General features: G+C 45.0%; 1 protein-coding gene across 1 annotated transcript in view; it reads left to right on the top strand.

Annotated features, from left to right (window-relative positions):
* The window catches only part of LOC123763747 (pickpocket protein 28-like), a 68,008-nt gene that overhangs the window by 33,256 nt on the left and 18,811 nt on the right, over positions 1-15,941 (top strand). Inside the window, exons 7-8 of the mRNA XM_069304241.1 lie at positions 13,832-13,959; positions 14,957-15,016. Coding sequence (XP_069160342.1) covers positions 13,832-13,959; positions 14,957-15,016 — 188 coding nt within the window. The remainder of the gene's footprint in view (positions 1-13,831; positions 13,960-14,956; positions 15,017-15,941) is intronic.

Here is a 15,941-nt window from a genome sequence, read left to right as displayed (position 1 = left end):
ACCGTCCAAGTGATTGGGCACCATTCCTCCCCCCCCCCATCCCATTCCAAATCCTTATCCTAATCCCCTCCAAGTGCTATTTAGTCATAATGGCTTAGCACTTTCCCCTGATAGTTCCCTTTCCTTCCCCTATAATGATCCCTTCTCTCTCTCTCTCGGCACTTCAGTCTGCCCTGATCCTCTGCGGTTCTACGGCAGCCGGCTCGGATGACTCTCACTATGAGATGCTTCACTATCTCCCTCCATGCACGTTTCAGTATTTACTGATTTTTTATAACCGTATCTGGGGGTCGTCATCAATCCCTGAGGACTGGCTCGAAGCGGTTGTTCTTACTATTCGGAAACTGGGATCTCTTTGGACGTCTGCTAAAGACTTCCATCCCATTGCTATAACTAGTTGCGTCTGCCAACTTTTTGGATGTATGGTCAATGTCCGTCTTATGTGGTTCTTAGAACACTATAACCAGCTCTCCCCTTCTCAATTTGGCATTCAAAAGTGTCGCAGCAGAGCTGATGTTTTAGTGAACGGGGTTGATATTCGTAATGCCTTTGCAATACGAATATAGACCTCCGTTGTTGCTGCCATATTTTGACCTGATAAAAGTATAAAACACCACCTGGAGATACCATATTCTGTCCCAACTTCTGATGTGTAGTTTGAGTGCGATCTTCTGATGTGTAGTTTGAGTGCGATCTTCTGATGTGTAGTTTGAGTGCGATCTTCTGATGTGTGGGTTGAGTGCGATCTTCTGATGTGTAGTTTGAGTGCGATCTTCTGATGTGTAGTTTGAGTGCGATCTTCTGATGTGTGGGTTGAGTGCGATCTTCTGATGTGTGGGTTGAGTGCGATCTTCTGATGTGTAGTTTGAGTGCGATCTTCTGATGTGTAGTTTGAGTGCGATCTTCTGATGTGTAGTTTGAGTGCGATCTTCTGATGTGTAGTTTGAGTGCGATCTTCTGATGTGTAGTTTGAGTGCGATCTTCTGATGTGTAGTTTGAGTGCGATCTTCTGTTGTGTAGTTTGAGTGCGATCTTCTGATGTGTGGTTTGAGTGCGATCTTCTGATGTGTGGTTTGAGTGCGATCTTCTGATGTGTAGTTTGAGTGCGATCTTCTGATGTGTGGTTTGAGTGCGATCTTCTGATGTGTAGTTTGAGTGCGATCTTCTGATGTGTAGTTTGAGTGCGATCTTCTGATGTGTAGTTTGAGTGCGATCTTCTGATGTGTAGTTTGAGTGCGATCTTCTGATGTGTAGTTTGAGTGCGATCTTCTGATGTGTAGTTTGAGTGCGATCTTCTGATGTGTAGTTTGAGTGCGATCTTCTGATGTGTAGTTTGAGTGCGATCTTCTGATGTGTAGTTTGAGTGCGATCTTCTGATGTGTAGTTTGAGTGCGATCTTCTGATGTGTAGTTTGAGTGCGATCTTCTGATGTGTAGTTTGAGTGCGATCTTCTGATGTGTAGTTTGAGTGCGATCTTCTGATGTGTAGTTTGAGTGCGATCTTCTGATGTGTAGTTTGAGTGCGATCTTCTGATGTGTAGTTTGAGTGCGATCTTCTGATGTGTGGTTTGAGTGCGATTTTCTGATGTGTAGTTTGAGTGCGATCTTCTGATGTGTGGTTTGAGTGCGATCTTCTAATGTGTGGTTTGAGTGCGATCTTCTGATGTGTGGTTTGAGTGCGATCTTCTGATGTGTGGTTTGAGTGCGATCTTCTGATGTGTGGTTTGAGTGCGATCTTCTGATGTGTGGTTTGAGTGCGATCTTCTGATGTGTGGTTTGAGTGCGATCTTCTGATGTGTGGTTTGAGTGCGATCTTCTGATGTGTGGTTTGAGTGCGATCTTCTGATGTGTAGTTTGAGTGCGATCTTCTGATGTGTAGTTTGAGTGCGATCTTCTGATGTGTAGTTTGAGTGCAATCTTCTGATGTGTAGTTTGAGTGCGATCTTCTGATGTGTAGTTTGAGTGCGATCTTCTGATGTGTAGTTTGAGTGCGATCTTCTGATGTGTAGTTTGAGTGCGATCTTCTGATGTGTAGTTTGAGTGCGATCTTCTGATGTGTAGTTCGAGTGCGATCTTCTGATGTGTAGTTCGAGTGCGATCTTCTGATGTGTAGTTCGAGTGCGATCTTCTAATGTGTAGTTCGAGTGCGATCTTCTGATGTGTAGTTCGAGTGCGATCTTCTGATGTGTAGTTCGAGTCGATCTTCTGATGTGTAGTTCGAGTGCGATCTTCTGATGTGTAGTTCGAGTGCGATCTTCTGATGTGTAGTTCGAGTGCGATCTTCTGATGTGTAGTTCGAGTGCGATCTTCTGATGTGTAGTTCGAGTGCGATCTTCTGATGTGTAGTTCGAGTGCGATCTTTTGATGTGTAGTTCGAGTGCGATCTTCTGATGTGTAGTTCGAGAGCGATCTTCTGATGTGTAGTTCGAGTGCGATCTTCTGATGTGTAGTTCGAGTGCGATCTTCTGATGTGTAGTTCGAGTGCGATCTTCTGATGTGTAGTTCGAGTGCGATCTTCTGATGTGTAGTTCGAGTGCGATCTTCTGATGTGTAGTTCCAGTGCGATCTTCTGATGTGTAGTTCGAGTGCGATCTTCTGATGTGTGGTTTGAGTGCGATCTTCTGATGTGTGGTTTGAGTGCGATCTTCTGATGTGTGGTTTGAGTGCGATCTTCTGATGTGTGGTTTGAGTGCGATCTTCTCATGTGTGGTTTGAGTGCGATCTTCTGATGTGTGGTTTGAGTGCGATCTTCTGATGTGTGGGTTGAGTGCGATCTTCTGATGTGTGGGTTGAGTGCGATCTTCTGATGTGTGGGTTGAGTGCGATCTTCTGATGTGTGGGTTGAGTGCGATCTTCTGATGTGTGGGTTGAGTGCGATCTTCTGATGTGTGGGTTGAGTGCGATCTTCTGATGTGTAGTTTGAGTGCGATCTTCTGATGTGTAGTTTGAGTGCGATCTTCTGATGTGTGGGTTTGAGTGCGATCTTCTGATGTGTGGGTTGAGTGCGATCTTCTGATGTGTGGGTTGAGTGCGATCTTCTGATGTGTGGGTTGAGTGCGATCTTCTGATGTGTAGTTTGAGTGCGATCTTCTGATGTGTAGTTTGAGTGCGATCTTCTGATGTGTAGTTTGAGTGCGATCTTCTGATGTGTAGTTTGAGTGCGATCTTCTGATGTGTAGTTTGAGTGCGATCTTCTGATGTGTAGTTTGAGTGCGATCTTCTGATGTGTAGTTTGAGTGCGATCTTCTGATGTGTAGTTTGAGTGCGATCTTCTGATGTGTAGTTTGAGTGCGATCTTCTGATGTGTAGTTTGAGTGCGATCTTCTGATGTGTAGTTTGAGTGCGATCTTCTGATGTGTAGTTTGAGTGCGATCTTCTGATGTGTAGTTTGAGTGCGATCTTCTGATGTGTAGTTTGAGTGCGATCTTCTGATGTGTAGTTTGAGTGCGATCTTCTGATGTGTAGTTTGAGTGCGATCTTCTGATGTGTAGTTTGAGTGCGATCTTCTGATGTGTAGTTCGAGTGCGATCTTCTGATGTGTAGTTCGAGTGCGATCTTCTGATGTGTAGTTCGAGTGCGATCTTCTGATGTGTAGTTCGAGTGCGATCTTCTGATGTGTAGTTCGAGTGCGATCTTCTGATGTGTAGTTCGAGTGCGATCTTCTGATGTGTAGTTCGAGTGCGATCTTCTGATGTGTAGTTCGAGTGCGATCTTCTGATGTGTAGTTCGAGTGCGATCTTCTGATGTGTAGTTCGAGTGCGATCTTCTGATGTGTAGTTCGAGTGCGATCTTCTGATGTGTAGTTCGAGTGCGATCTTCTGATGTGTAGTTCGAGTGCGATCTTCTGATGTGTAGTTCGAGTGCGATCTTCTGATGTGTAGTTCGAGTGCGATCTTCTGATGTGTAGTTCGAGTGCGATCTTCTGATGTGTAGTTCGAGTGCGATCTTCTGATGTGTAGTTCGAGTGCGATCTTCTGATGTGTAGTTCGAGTGCGATCTTCTGATGTGTAGTTCGAGTGCGATCTTCTGATGTGTAGTTCGAGTGCGATCTTCTGATGTGTAGTTCGAGTGCGATCTTCTGATGTGTAGTTCGAGTGCGATCTTCTGATGTGTAGTTCGAGTGCGATCTTCTGATGTGTAGTTCGAGTGCGATCTTCTGATGTGTAGTTCGAGTGCGATCTTCTGATGTGTAGTTCGAGTGCGATCTTCTGATGTGTAGTTCGAGTGCGATCTTCTGATGTGTAGTTCGAGTGCGATCTTCTGATGTGTAGTTCGAGTGCGATCTTCTGATGTGTAGTTCGAGTGCGATCTTCTGATGTGTAGTTTGAGTGCGATCTTCTGATGTGTAGTTTGAGTGCGATCTTCTGATGTGTAGTTTGAGTGCGATCTTCTGATGTGTAGTTTGAGTGCGAAATCCTGATGTGTAGTTTGAGTGCGATCTTCTGATGTGTAGTTTGAGTGCGATCTCCTGATGTGTAGTTTGAGTGCGATCTTCTGATGTGTAGTTTGAGTGCGATCTTCTGATGTGTAGTTTGAGTGCGATCTTCTGATGTGTAGTTTGAGTGCGATCTCCTGATGTGTAGTTTGAGTGCGATCTCCTGATGTGTAGTTTGAGTGCGATCTTCTGATGTGTAGTTTGAGTGCGATCTTCTGATGTGTAGTTTGAGTGCGATCTTCTGATGTGTAGTTTGAGTGCGATCTTCTGATGTGTAGTTTGAGTGCGATCTTCTGATGTGTAGTTTGAGTGCGATCTTCTGATGTGTAGTTTGAGTGCGATCTTTTGATGTGTAGTTTGAGTGCGATCTTCTGATGTGTAGTTTGAGTGCGATCTTCTGATGTGTAGTTTGAGTGCGATCTTCTGATGTGTAGTTTGAGTGCGATCTTCTGATGTGGACAAGGGTCTGATGTGAACTTCTGATGTGTAGTTTGAGTGCGATCTTCTGATGTGTAGTTTGAGTGCGATCTTCTGATGTGTAGTTTGAGTGCGATCTTCTGATGTGTAGTTTGAGTGCGATCTTCTGATGTGTAGTTTGAGTGCGATCTTCTGATGTGTAGTTTGAGTGCGATCTTCTGATGTGTAGTTTGAGTGCGATCTTCTGATGTGTAGTTTGAGTGCGATCTTCTGATGTGTAGTTTGAGTGCGATCTTCTGATGTGTAGTTTGAGTGCGATCTTCTGATGTGTAGTTTGAGTGCGATCTTCTGATTGTGTAGTTTGAGTGCGATCTTCTGATGTGTGGTTTGAGTGCGATCTTCTGATGTGTGGTTTGAGTGCGATCTTCTGATGTGTAGTTTGAGTGCGATCTTCTGATGTGTGGTTTGAGTGCGATCTTCTGATGTGTAGTTTGAGTGCGATCTTCTGATGTGTAGTTTGAGTGCGATCTTCTGATGTGTAGTTTGAGTGCGATCTTCTGATGTGTAGTTTGAGTGCGATCTTCTGATGTGTAGTTTGAGTGCGATCTTCTCATGTGTAGTTTGAGTGCGATCTCCTGATGTGTAGTTTGAGTGCGATCTCCTGATGTGTAGTTTGAGTGCAATCTTCTGATGTGTAGTTTGAGTGCGATCTTCTGATGTGTAGTTTGAGTGCGATCTTCTGATGTGTAGTTTGAGTGCGATCTTCTGATGTGTAGTTTGAGTGCGATCTTCTGATGTGTAGTTTGAGTGCGATCTTCTGATGTGTAGTTTGAGTGCGATCTTCTGATGTGTAGTTTGAGTGCGATCTTCTGATGTGTAGTTTGAGTGCGATCTTCTGATGTGTAGTTTGAGTGCGATCTTCTGATGTGTAGTTTGAGTGCGATCTTCTGATGTGGACAAGGGTCTGATGTGAACTTCTGATGTGTAGTTTGAGTGCGATCTTCTGATGTGTAGTTTGAGTGCGATCTTCTGATGTGTAGTTTGAGTGCGATCTTCTGATGTGTAGTTTGAGTGCGATCTTCTGATGTGTAGTTTGAGTGCGATCTTCTGATGTGTAGTTTGAGTGCGATCTTCTGATGTGTAGTTTGAGTGCGATCTTCTGATGTGTAGTTTGAGTGCGATCTTCTGATGTGTAGTTTGAGTGCGATCTTCTGATGTGTAGTATGAGTGCGATCTTCTGATGTGTAGTTTGAGTGCGATCTTCTGTTGTGTAGTTTGAGTGCGATCTTCTGATGTGTGGTTTGAGTGCGATCTTCTGATGTGTGGTTTGAGTGCGATCTTCTGATGTGTAGTTTGAGTGCGATCTTCTGATGTGTAGGTTTGAGTGCGATCTTCTGATGTGTAGTTTGAGTGCGATCTTCTGATGTGTAGTTTGAGTGCGATATTCTGATGTGTAGTTTGAGTGCGATCTTCTGATGTGTAGTTTGAGTGCGATCTTCTGATGTGTAGTTTGAGTGCGATCTTCTGATGTGTAGTTTGAGTGCGATCTTCTGATGTGTAGTTTGAGTGCGATCTTCTGATGTGTAGTTTGAGTGCGATCTTCTGATGTGTAGTTTGAGTGCGATCTTCTGATGTGTAGTTTGAGTGCGATCTTCTGATGTGTAGTTTGAGTGCGATCTTCTGATGTGTAGTTTGAGTGCGATCTTCTGATGTGTAGTTTGAGTGCGATCTTCTGATGTGTAGTTTGAGTGCGATCTTCTGATGTGTAGTTTGAGTGCGATCTTCTGATGTGTAGTTTGAGTGCGATCTTCTGATGTGTAGTTTGAGTGCGATCTTCTGATGTGTAGTTTGAGTGCGATCTTCTGATGTGTAGTTTGAGTGCGATCTTCTGATGTGTAGGTTTGAGTGCGATCTTCTGATGTGTGGTTTGAGTAGCGATCTTCTGATGTGTGGTTTGAGTGCGATCTTCTGATGTGTGGTTTGAGTGCGATCTTCTGATGTGTGGTTTGAGTGCGATCTTCTGATGTGTGGTTTGAGTGCGATCTTCTGATGTGTGGTTTGAGTGCGATCTTCTGATGTGTGGTTTGAGTGCGATCTTCTGATGTGTAGTTTGAGTGCGATCTTCTGATGTGTAGTTTGAGTGCGATCTTCTGATGTGTAGTTTGAGTGCGATCTTCTGATGTGTAGTTTGAGTGCGATCTTCTGATGTGTAGTTTGAGTGCGATCTCCTGATGTGTAGTTTGAGTGCGATCTCCTGATGTGTAGTTTGAGTGCGATCTCCTGATGTGTAGTTTGAGTGCGATCTTCTGTCGTGTAGTTTGAGTGCGATCTTCTGATGTGTAGTTTGAGTGCGATCTTCTGATGTGTAGTTTGAGTGCGATCTTCTGATGTGTAGTTTGAGTGCGATCTTCTGATGTGTAGTTTGAGTGCGATCTTCTGATGTGTAGTTTGAGTGCGATCTTCTGATGTGTAGTTTGAGTGCGATCTTCTGATGTGTAGTTTGAGTGCGATCTTCTGATGTGTAGTTTGAGTGCGATCTTCTGATGTGTAGTTTGAGTGCGATCTTCTGATGTGTAGTTTGAGTGCGATCTTCTGATGTGTAGTTTGAGTGCGATCTTCTGATGTGTAGTTTGAGTGCGATCTTCTGATGTGTAGTTTGAGTGCGATCTTCTGATGTGTAGTTTGAGTGCGATCTTCTGATGTGTAGTTTGAGTGCGATCTTCTGATGTGTAGTTCGAGTGCGATCTTCTGATGTGTAGTTCGAGTGCGATCTTCTGATGTGTAGTTCGAGTGCGATCTTCTGATGTGTAGTTCGAGTGCGATCTTCTGATGTGTAGTTCGAGTGCGATCTTCTGATGTGTAGTTCGAGTGCGATCTTCTGATGTGTAGTTCGAGTGCGATCTTCTGATGTGTAGTTCGAGTGCGATCTTCTGATGTGTAGTTCGAGTGCGATCTTCTGATGTGTAGTTCGAGTGCGATCTTCTGATGTGTAGTTCGAGTGCGATCTTCTGATGTGTAGTTCGAGTGCGATCTTCTGATGTGTAGTTCGAGTGCGATCTTCTGATGTGTAGTTCGAGTGCGATCTTCTGATGTGTAGTTCGAGTGCGATCTTCTGATGTGTAGTTCGAGTGCGATCTTCTGATGTGTAGTTCGAGTGCGATCTTCAGATGTGTAGTTCGAGTGCGATCTTCTGATGTGTAGTTCGAGTGCGATCTTCTGATGTGTAGTTCGAGTGCGATCTTCTGATGTGTAGTTCGAGTGCGATCTTCTGATGTGTAGATCGAGTGCGATCTTCTGATGTGTAGTTCGAGTGCGATCTTCTGATGTGTAGTTCGAGTGCGATCTTCTGATGTGTAGTTCGAGTGCGATCTTCTGATGTGTAGTTCGAGTGCGATCTTCTGATGTGTAGTTCGAGTGCGATCTTCTGATGTGTAGTTCGAGTGCGATCTTCTGATGTGTAGTTCGAGTGCGATCTTCTGATGTGTAGTTCGAGTGCGATCTTCTGATGTGTGGTTCGAGTGCGATCTTCTGATGTGTGGTTCGAGTGCGATCTTCTGATGTGTGGTTCGAGTGCGATCTTCTGATGTGTGGTTCGAGTGCGATCTTCTGATGTGTGGTTCGAGTGCGATCTTCTGATGTGTGGTTCGAGTGCGATCTTCTGATGTGTGGTTCGAGTGCGATCTTCTGATGTGTGGTTCGAGTGCGATCTTCTGATGTGTGGTTCGAGTGCGATCTTCTGATGTGTGGTTCGAGTGCGATCTTCTGATGTGTGGTTCGAGTGCGATCTTCTGATGTGTGGTTCGAGTGCGATCTTCTGATGTGTGGTTCGAGTGCGATCTTCTGATGTGTGGTTCGAGTGCGATCTTCTGATGTGTGGTTCGAGTACGATCTTCTGATGTGTGGTTCGAGTGCGATCTTCTGATGTGTGGTTCGAGTGCGATCTTCTGATGTGTGGTTCGAGTGCGATCTTCTGATGTGTGGTTCGAGTGCGATCTTCTGATGTGTGGGTTGAGTGCGATCTTCTGATGTGTGGGTTGAGTGCGATCTTCTGATGTGTGGGTTGAGTGCGATCTTCTGATGTGTGGGTTGAGTGCGATCTTCTGATGTGTGGGTTGAGTGCGATCTTCTGATGTGTGGGTTGAGTGCGATCTTCTGATGTGTGGGTTGAGTGCGATCTTCTGATGTGTAGTTTGAGTGCGATCTTCTGATGTGTGGGTTTGAGTGCGATCTTCTGATGTGTGGGTTTGAGTGCGATCTTCTGATGTGTGGGTTGAGTGCGATCTTCTGATGTGTGGGTTGAGTGCGATCTTCTGATGTGTAGTTTGAGTGCGATCTTCTGATGTGTAGTTTGAGTGCGATCTTCTGATGTGTAGTTTGAGTGCGATCTTCTGATGTGTAGTTTGAGTGCGATCTTCTGATGTGTAGTTTGAGTGCGATCTTCTGATGTGTAGTTTGAGTGCGATCTTCTGATGTGTAGTTTGAGTGCGATCTTCTGATGTGTAGTTTGAGTGCGATCTTCTGATGTGTAGTTTGAGTGCGATCTTCTGATGTGTAGTTTGAGTGCGATCTTCTGATGTGTAGTTTGAGAGCGACCTTCTGATGTGTAGTTTGAGTGCGACCTTCTGATGTGTAGTTTGAGTGCGATCTTCTGATGTGTAGTTCGAGAGCGATCTTCTGATGTGTAGTTCGAGTGCGATCTTCTGAAGTGTAGTTCGAGTGCGATCTTCTGATGTGTAGTTCGAGTGCGATCTTCTGATGTGTAGTTCGAGTGCGATCTTCTGATGTGTAGTTCGAGTGCGATCTTCTGATGTGTAGTTCGAGTGCGATCTTCTGATGTGTAGTTCGAGTGCGATCTTCTGATGTGTAGTTCGAGTGCGATCTTCTGATGTGTAGTTCGAGTGCGATCTTCTGATGTGTAGTTCGAGTGCGATCTTCTGATGTGTAGTTCGAGTGCGATCTTCTGATGTGTAGTTCGAGTGCGATCTTCTGATGTGTAGTTCGAGTGCGATCTTCTGATGTGTAGTTCGAGTGCGATCTTCTGATGTGTAGTTCGAGTGCGATCTTCTGATGTGTAGTTCGAGTGCGATCTTCTGATGTGTAGTTCGAGTGCGATCTTCTGATGTGTAGTTCGAGTGCGATCTTCTGATGTGTAGTTCGAGTGCGATCTTCTGATGTGTAGTTCGAGTGCGATCTTCTGATGTGTAGTTCGAGTGCGATCTTCTGATGTGTAGTTCGAGTGCGATCTTCTGATGTGTAGTTCGAGTGCGATCTTCTGATGTGTAGTTCGAGTGCGATCTTCTGATGTGTAGTTCGAGTGCGATCTTCTGATGTGTAGTTCGAGTGCGATCTTCTGATGTGTAGTTCGAGTGCGATCTTCTGATGTGTAGTTCGAGTGCGATCTTCTGATGTGTAGTTCGAGTGCGATCTTCTGATGTGTAGTTCGAGTGCGATCTTCTGATGTGTAGTTCGAGTGCGATCTTCTGATGTGTAGTTCGAGTGCGATCTTCTGATGTGTAGTTCGAGTGCGATCTTCTGATGTGTAGTTTCGAGTGCGATCTTCTGATGTGTAGTTTGAGTGCGATCTTCTGATGTGTAGTTTGAGTGCGGTCTTCTGATGTGTAGTTTGAGTGCGATCTTCTGATGTGTAGTTTGAGTGCGATCTTCTGATGTGTAGTTTGAGTGCGATCTTCTGATGTGTAGTTTCGAGTGCGATCTTCTGATGTGTAGTTTGAGTGCGATCTTCTGATGTGTAGTTTGAGTGCGATCTTCTGATGTGTAGTTTGAGTGCGATCTTCTGATGTGTAGTTTGAGTGCGATCTTCTGATGTGTAGTTTCGAGTGCGATCTTCTGATGTGTAGTTTGAGTGCGATCTTCTGATGTGTAGTTCGAGTGCGATCTTCTGATGTGTAGTTCGAGTGCGATCTTCTGATGTGTAGTTCGAGTGCGATCTTCTGATGTGTAGTTCGAGTGCGATCTTCTGATGTGTAGTTCGAGTGCGATCTTCTGATGTGTAGTTCGAGTGCGATCTTCTGATGTGTAGTTCGAGTGCGATCTTCTGATGTGTAGTTCGAGTGCGATCTTCTGATGTGTAGTTCGAGTGCGATCTTCTGATGTGTAGTTCGAGTGCGATCTTCTGATGTGTAGTTCGAGTGCGATCTTCTGATGTGTAGTTCGAGTGCGATCTTCTGATGTGTAGTTCGAGTGCGATCTTCTGATGTGTAGTTCGAGTGCGATCTTCTGATGTGTAGTTCGAGTGCGATCTTCTGATGTGTAGTTCGAGTGCGATCTTCTGATGTGTAGTTCGAGTGCGATCTTCTGATGTGTAGTTCGAGTGCGATCTTCTGATGTGTAGTTCGAGTGCGATCTTCTGATGTGTAGTTCGAGTGCGATCTTCTGATGTGTAGTTCGAGTGCGATCTTCTGATGTGTAGTTCGAGTGCGATCTTCTGATGTGTAGTTCGAGTGCGATCTTCTGATGTGTAGTTCGAGTGCGATCTTCTGATGTGTAGTTCGAGTGCGATCTTCTGATGTGTAGTTCGAGTGCGATCTTCTGATGTGTAGTTCGAGTGCGATCTTCTGATGTGTAGTTCGAGTGCGATCTTCTGATGTGTAGTTCGAGTGCGATCTTCTGATGTGTAGTTCGAGTGCGATCTTCTGATGTGTAGTTCGAGTGCGATCTTCTGATGTGTAGTTCGAGTGCGATCTTCTGATGTGTAGTTCGAGTGCGATCTTCTGATGTGTAGTTCGAGTGCGATCTTCTGATGTGTAGTTCGAGTGCGATCTTCTGATGTGTAGTTCGAGTGCGATCTTCTGATGTGTAGTTCGAGTGCGATCTTCTGATGTGTAGTTCGAGTGCGATCTTCTGATGTGTAGTTCGAGTGCGATCTTCTGATGTGTAGTTCGAGTGCGATCTTCTGATGTGTAGTTCGAGTGCGATCTTCTGATGTGTAGTTCGAGTGCGATCTTCTGATGTGTAGTTCGAGTGCGATCTTCTGATGTGTAGTTCGAGTGCGATCTTCTGATGTGTAGTTCGAGTGCGATCTTCTGATGTGTAGTTCGAGTGCGATCTTCTGATGTGTAGTTCGAGTGCGATCTTCTGATGTGTAGTTCGAGTGCGATCTTCTGATGTGTAGTTCGAGTGCGATCTTCTGATGTGTAGTTCGAGTGCGATCTTCTGATGTGTAGTTCGAGTGCGATCTTCTGATGTGTAGTTCGAGTGCGATCTTCTGATGTGTAGTTCGAGTGCGATCTTCTGATGTGTAGTTCGAGTGCGATCTTCTGATGTGTAGTTCGAGTGCGATCTTCTGATGTGTAGTTCGAGTGCGATCTTCTGATGTGTAGTTCGAGTGCGATCTTCTGATGTGTAGTTCGAGTGCGATCTTCTGATGTGTAGTTCGAGTGCGATCTTCTGATGTGTAGTTCGAGTGCGATCTTCTGATGTGTAGTTCGAGTGCGATCTTCTGATGTGTAGTTCGAGTGCGATCTTCTGATGTGTAGTTCGAGTGCGATCTTCTGATGTGTAGTTCGAGTGCGATCTTCTGATGTGTAGTTCGAGTGCGATCTTCTGATGTGTAGTTCGAGTGCGATCTTCTGATGTGTAGTTCGAGTGCGATCTTCTGATGTGTAGTTCGAGTGCGATCTTCTGATGTGTAGTTCGAGTGCGATCTTCTGATGTGTAGTTCGAGTGCGATCTTCTGATGTGTAGTTCGAGTGCGATCTTCTGATGTGTAGTTCGAGTGCGATCTTCTGATGTGTAGTTCGAGTGCGATCTTCTGATGTGTAGTTCGAGTGCGATCTTCTGATGTGTAGTTCGAGTGCGATCTTCTGATGTGTAGTTCGAGTGCGATCTTCTGATGTGTAGTTCGAGTGCGATCTTCTGGCGATTCTTCTGCTGGTAGTTCGAGTGCGATCTTCTGAGTGTATAGTTCGAGTGCGATCTTCTGATGTGTAGTTCGAGTGCGATCTTCTGATGTGTAGTTCGAGTGCGATCTTCTGATGTGTAGTTCGAGTGCGATCTTCTGATGTGTAGTTATCGAGTGCGATCTTCTTGATGTGTAGTTCGCGTGCCGATCTTCTGATGTGTAGGTTCGAGTTGCGATCTTCTGATGTGTAGTTCGAGTGCGATCTTCTGATGTGTAGTTCGAGTGCGATCTTCTGATGTGTAGTTCGAGTGCGATCTTCTGATGTGTAGTTCGAGTGCGATCTTCTGATGTGTAGTTCGAGTGCGATCTTCTGATGTGTAGTTCGAGTGCGATCTTCTGATGTGTAGTTCGAGTGCGATCTTCTGATGTGTAGTTCGAGTGCGATCTTCTGATGTGTAGTTCGAGTGCGATCTTCTGATGTGTAGTTCGAGTGCGATCTCTGATGTGTAGTTCGAGTGCGATCTTCTGATGTGTAGTTCGAGTGCGATCTTCTGATGTGTAGTTCGAGTGCGATCTTCTGATGTGTAGTTCGAGTGCGATCTTCTGATGTGTAGTTCGAGTGCGATCTTCTGATGTGTAGTTCGAGTGCGATCATCTGATGTGTAGTTCGAGTGCGATCTTCTGATGTGTAGTTTGAGTGCGATCTTCTGATGTGTAGTTTGAGTGCGATCTTCTGATGTGTAGTTTGAGTGCGATCTTCTGATGTGTAGTCTGGTCATCATATCTTCAGACACGTTACTGTGACTCGTCGTCTCCTTAAGAGATAGTTTATTTTACCTTAAAAGTTGATCCTCAATCCTAAACAGATGTTCTCTAATCCCTAAAAAAAAATGTTTTCTAACTAATCGCTAAAAATGTTCCCTAATCCCTAAATGTTTTCAAATAGCTAAAAATGTTCCATAATCCCTATTAGATGTTCACTAATCCCTAACAGATGTTCACTAATCCTAATATATGTTCACTTATCCCTAACATGTGTTTACTAATGCCTAACAGATGTTCCCTAAGCTCTACCAGACGCTCCCTAATCCCTAATAATCGTTCCCTAATCCAAAACAGGTGCTTCCTGAACTCTGAGCGGAAACTGAAGGTGTACACAGGGGTGTACTCCCACGAGGCTTGTGTTATGGAGCACCGTACAACCATGCTGTTGGAGGCGTGTGGCTGCAGGGAGTATTATATAACGGGTTAGCACTCACACGCTATAGTGGCAGGTGTCTTATAGCAGGTTAGCACTCACATGCTATAGTGACAGGTGTCTTATAGCAGGTTAGCACTCACACGCTATAGTGGCAGGTGTCTTATAGCAGGTTAGCACTCACACGCTATAGTGGCAGGTGTCTTATAGCAGGTTAGCACTCACACGCTATAGTGGCAGGTGTCTTATAGCAGGTTAGCACTCACACGCTATAGTGGCAGGTGTCTTATAGCAGGTTAGCACTCACACGCTATAGTGGCAGGTGTCTTATAGCAGGTTAGCACTCAAATGCTATAGTGGCAGGTGTCTTATAGCAGGTTAGCACTCAAATGCTATAGTGGCAGGTGTCTTATAGCAGGTTAGCACTCACACGCTATAGTGGCAGGTGTCTTATAGCAGGTTAGCACTCAAATGCTATAGTGGCAGGTGTCTTATAGCAGGTTAGCACTCAAATGCTATAGTGGCAGGTGTCTTATAGCAGGTTAGCACTCACATGCTATAGTGGCAGGTGTCTTATAGCAGGTTAGCACTCACACGCTATAGTGGCAGGTGTCTTATAGCAGGTTAGCACTCAAATGCTATAGTGGCAGGTGTCTTATAGCAGGTTAGCACTCACATGCTATAGTGGCAGGTGTCTTATAGCAGGTTAGCACTCACACGCTATAGTGGCAGGTGTCTTATAGCAGGTTAGCACTCAAATGCTATAGTGGCAGGTGTCTTATATAGCAGGTTAGCATTCACAGGCTATACGCAGTAGCATACAACTACTGCAAACTGTATGAATACTCAAACTATTTTATATGTAGATATAAACATTATGATATTCATAACTTATGGCTTGAGAGTAACTTTTTAACATAAATAACATATTCAGATTCAAGTGCATCGGTCAATGTGACCCAGTATTAATAATTCACATAAATGGATTATAATGTAATTAAATAACTGGGTTTTGAAGTGAAAGTGAAGGTGGATTCTCCCTACAGCAGGTGAAGGAAAGGTGTGCCTGAGCCAGGACGAGATCGCCTGCGTCAGGAAGTTCGTAGGTAGGTCTTTGACACAAGTATCACTCTTTCTTATTTATGAGAGGCTCAACCTTCGAGTGCATTGTTGTTCTCTCCCTAACTTTCAGACCCATTATGCGCTTCCTACTCCCCCCCCCTAGATGCCCAGACCCCATTCGCCTACCAGGCACTCCCAGGCACCCCCTGGCATCCCCCATTCGCCCCCCAGACACCCCCCAGTACCCCCCAGATCCCTGGCGAAAGGGGGAACTCTGGCACCAGAATTTCCAAAAAGAGTCTCAAGGTTTGGTACACCAATGCTGATGGGGTATCCAATAAAGCAGAAGAGATAAAAGAAAGAGTTAGTGAGGCAGACCCAAACATAGTGGCAATAGTGGAAACTAAAATAAATGGCATGATCTCGGATGCAATCTTTCCAGAGGGGTACCAGGTGATAAGAAAAGAAAGGACACAGAGACAGGGAGGAGGAGTGGCACTCCTAATAAAGCGGAAATGGAAGTTTGATGAGCTGGAAAATCCGGGTACCAATGAAAGCACGAACTCCATACATGGAACTCTGACAGTGGATGGGAAGAAGATTGTAATCTTGATACTCTACAATCCCCCACCAAACAGTAGAAAGTCCAGGCAGGAGTATGAGGACAGCAACAAGGCTATACGATGAACTGCAGAGGGCAGCAACTATAGCGCATAGAATGAAGGCGAAGCTGCTGATCATGGGGGATCTAAATCATGGAGAGATAGATTGGGATACGAGGAATCCTTATGGCGGGGAGGAGACCTGGGGAGTGAAGCTGGTAGACGTTATTGACAGGAATTTCCTCACACAGCATGTGAAGAAAGACACTAGGGAAAGAGGAGGGGATACGCCCAGCCTATTAGACCTCATTTTCACCCAGAATGTAGAAGACATCGATCATTTGTGTGAGATTTGTTTTCTACGCCT

The sequence above is a fragment of the Procambarus clarkii genome, chromosome 52 (genome assembly GCF_040958095.1).
Source record: "Procambarus clarkii isolate CNS0578487 chromosome 52, FALCON_Pclarkii_2.0, whole genome shotgun sequence".
In the NCBI taxonomy this organism is placed as follows: domain Eukaryota; kingdom Metazoa; phylum Arthropoda; class Malacostraca; order Decapoda; family Cambaridae; genus Procambarus; species Procambarus clarkii.
The sequence above is the reverse complement of the archived record's forward strand: the minus strand, read 5'-3'. Positions and strand labels throughout refer to the sequence as shown.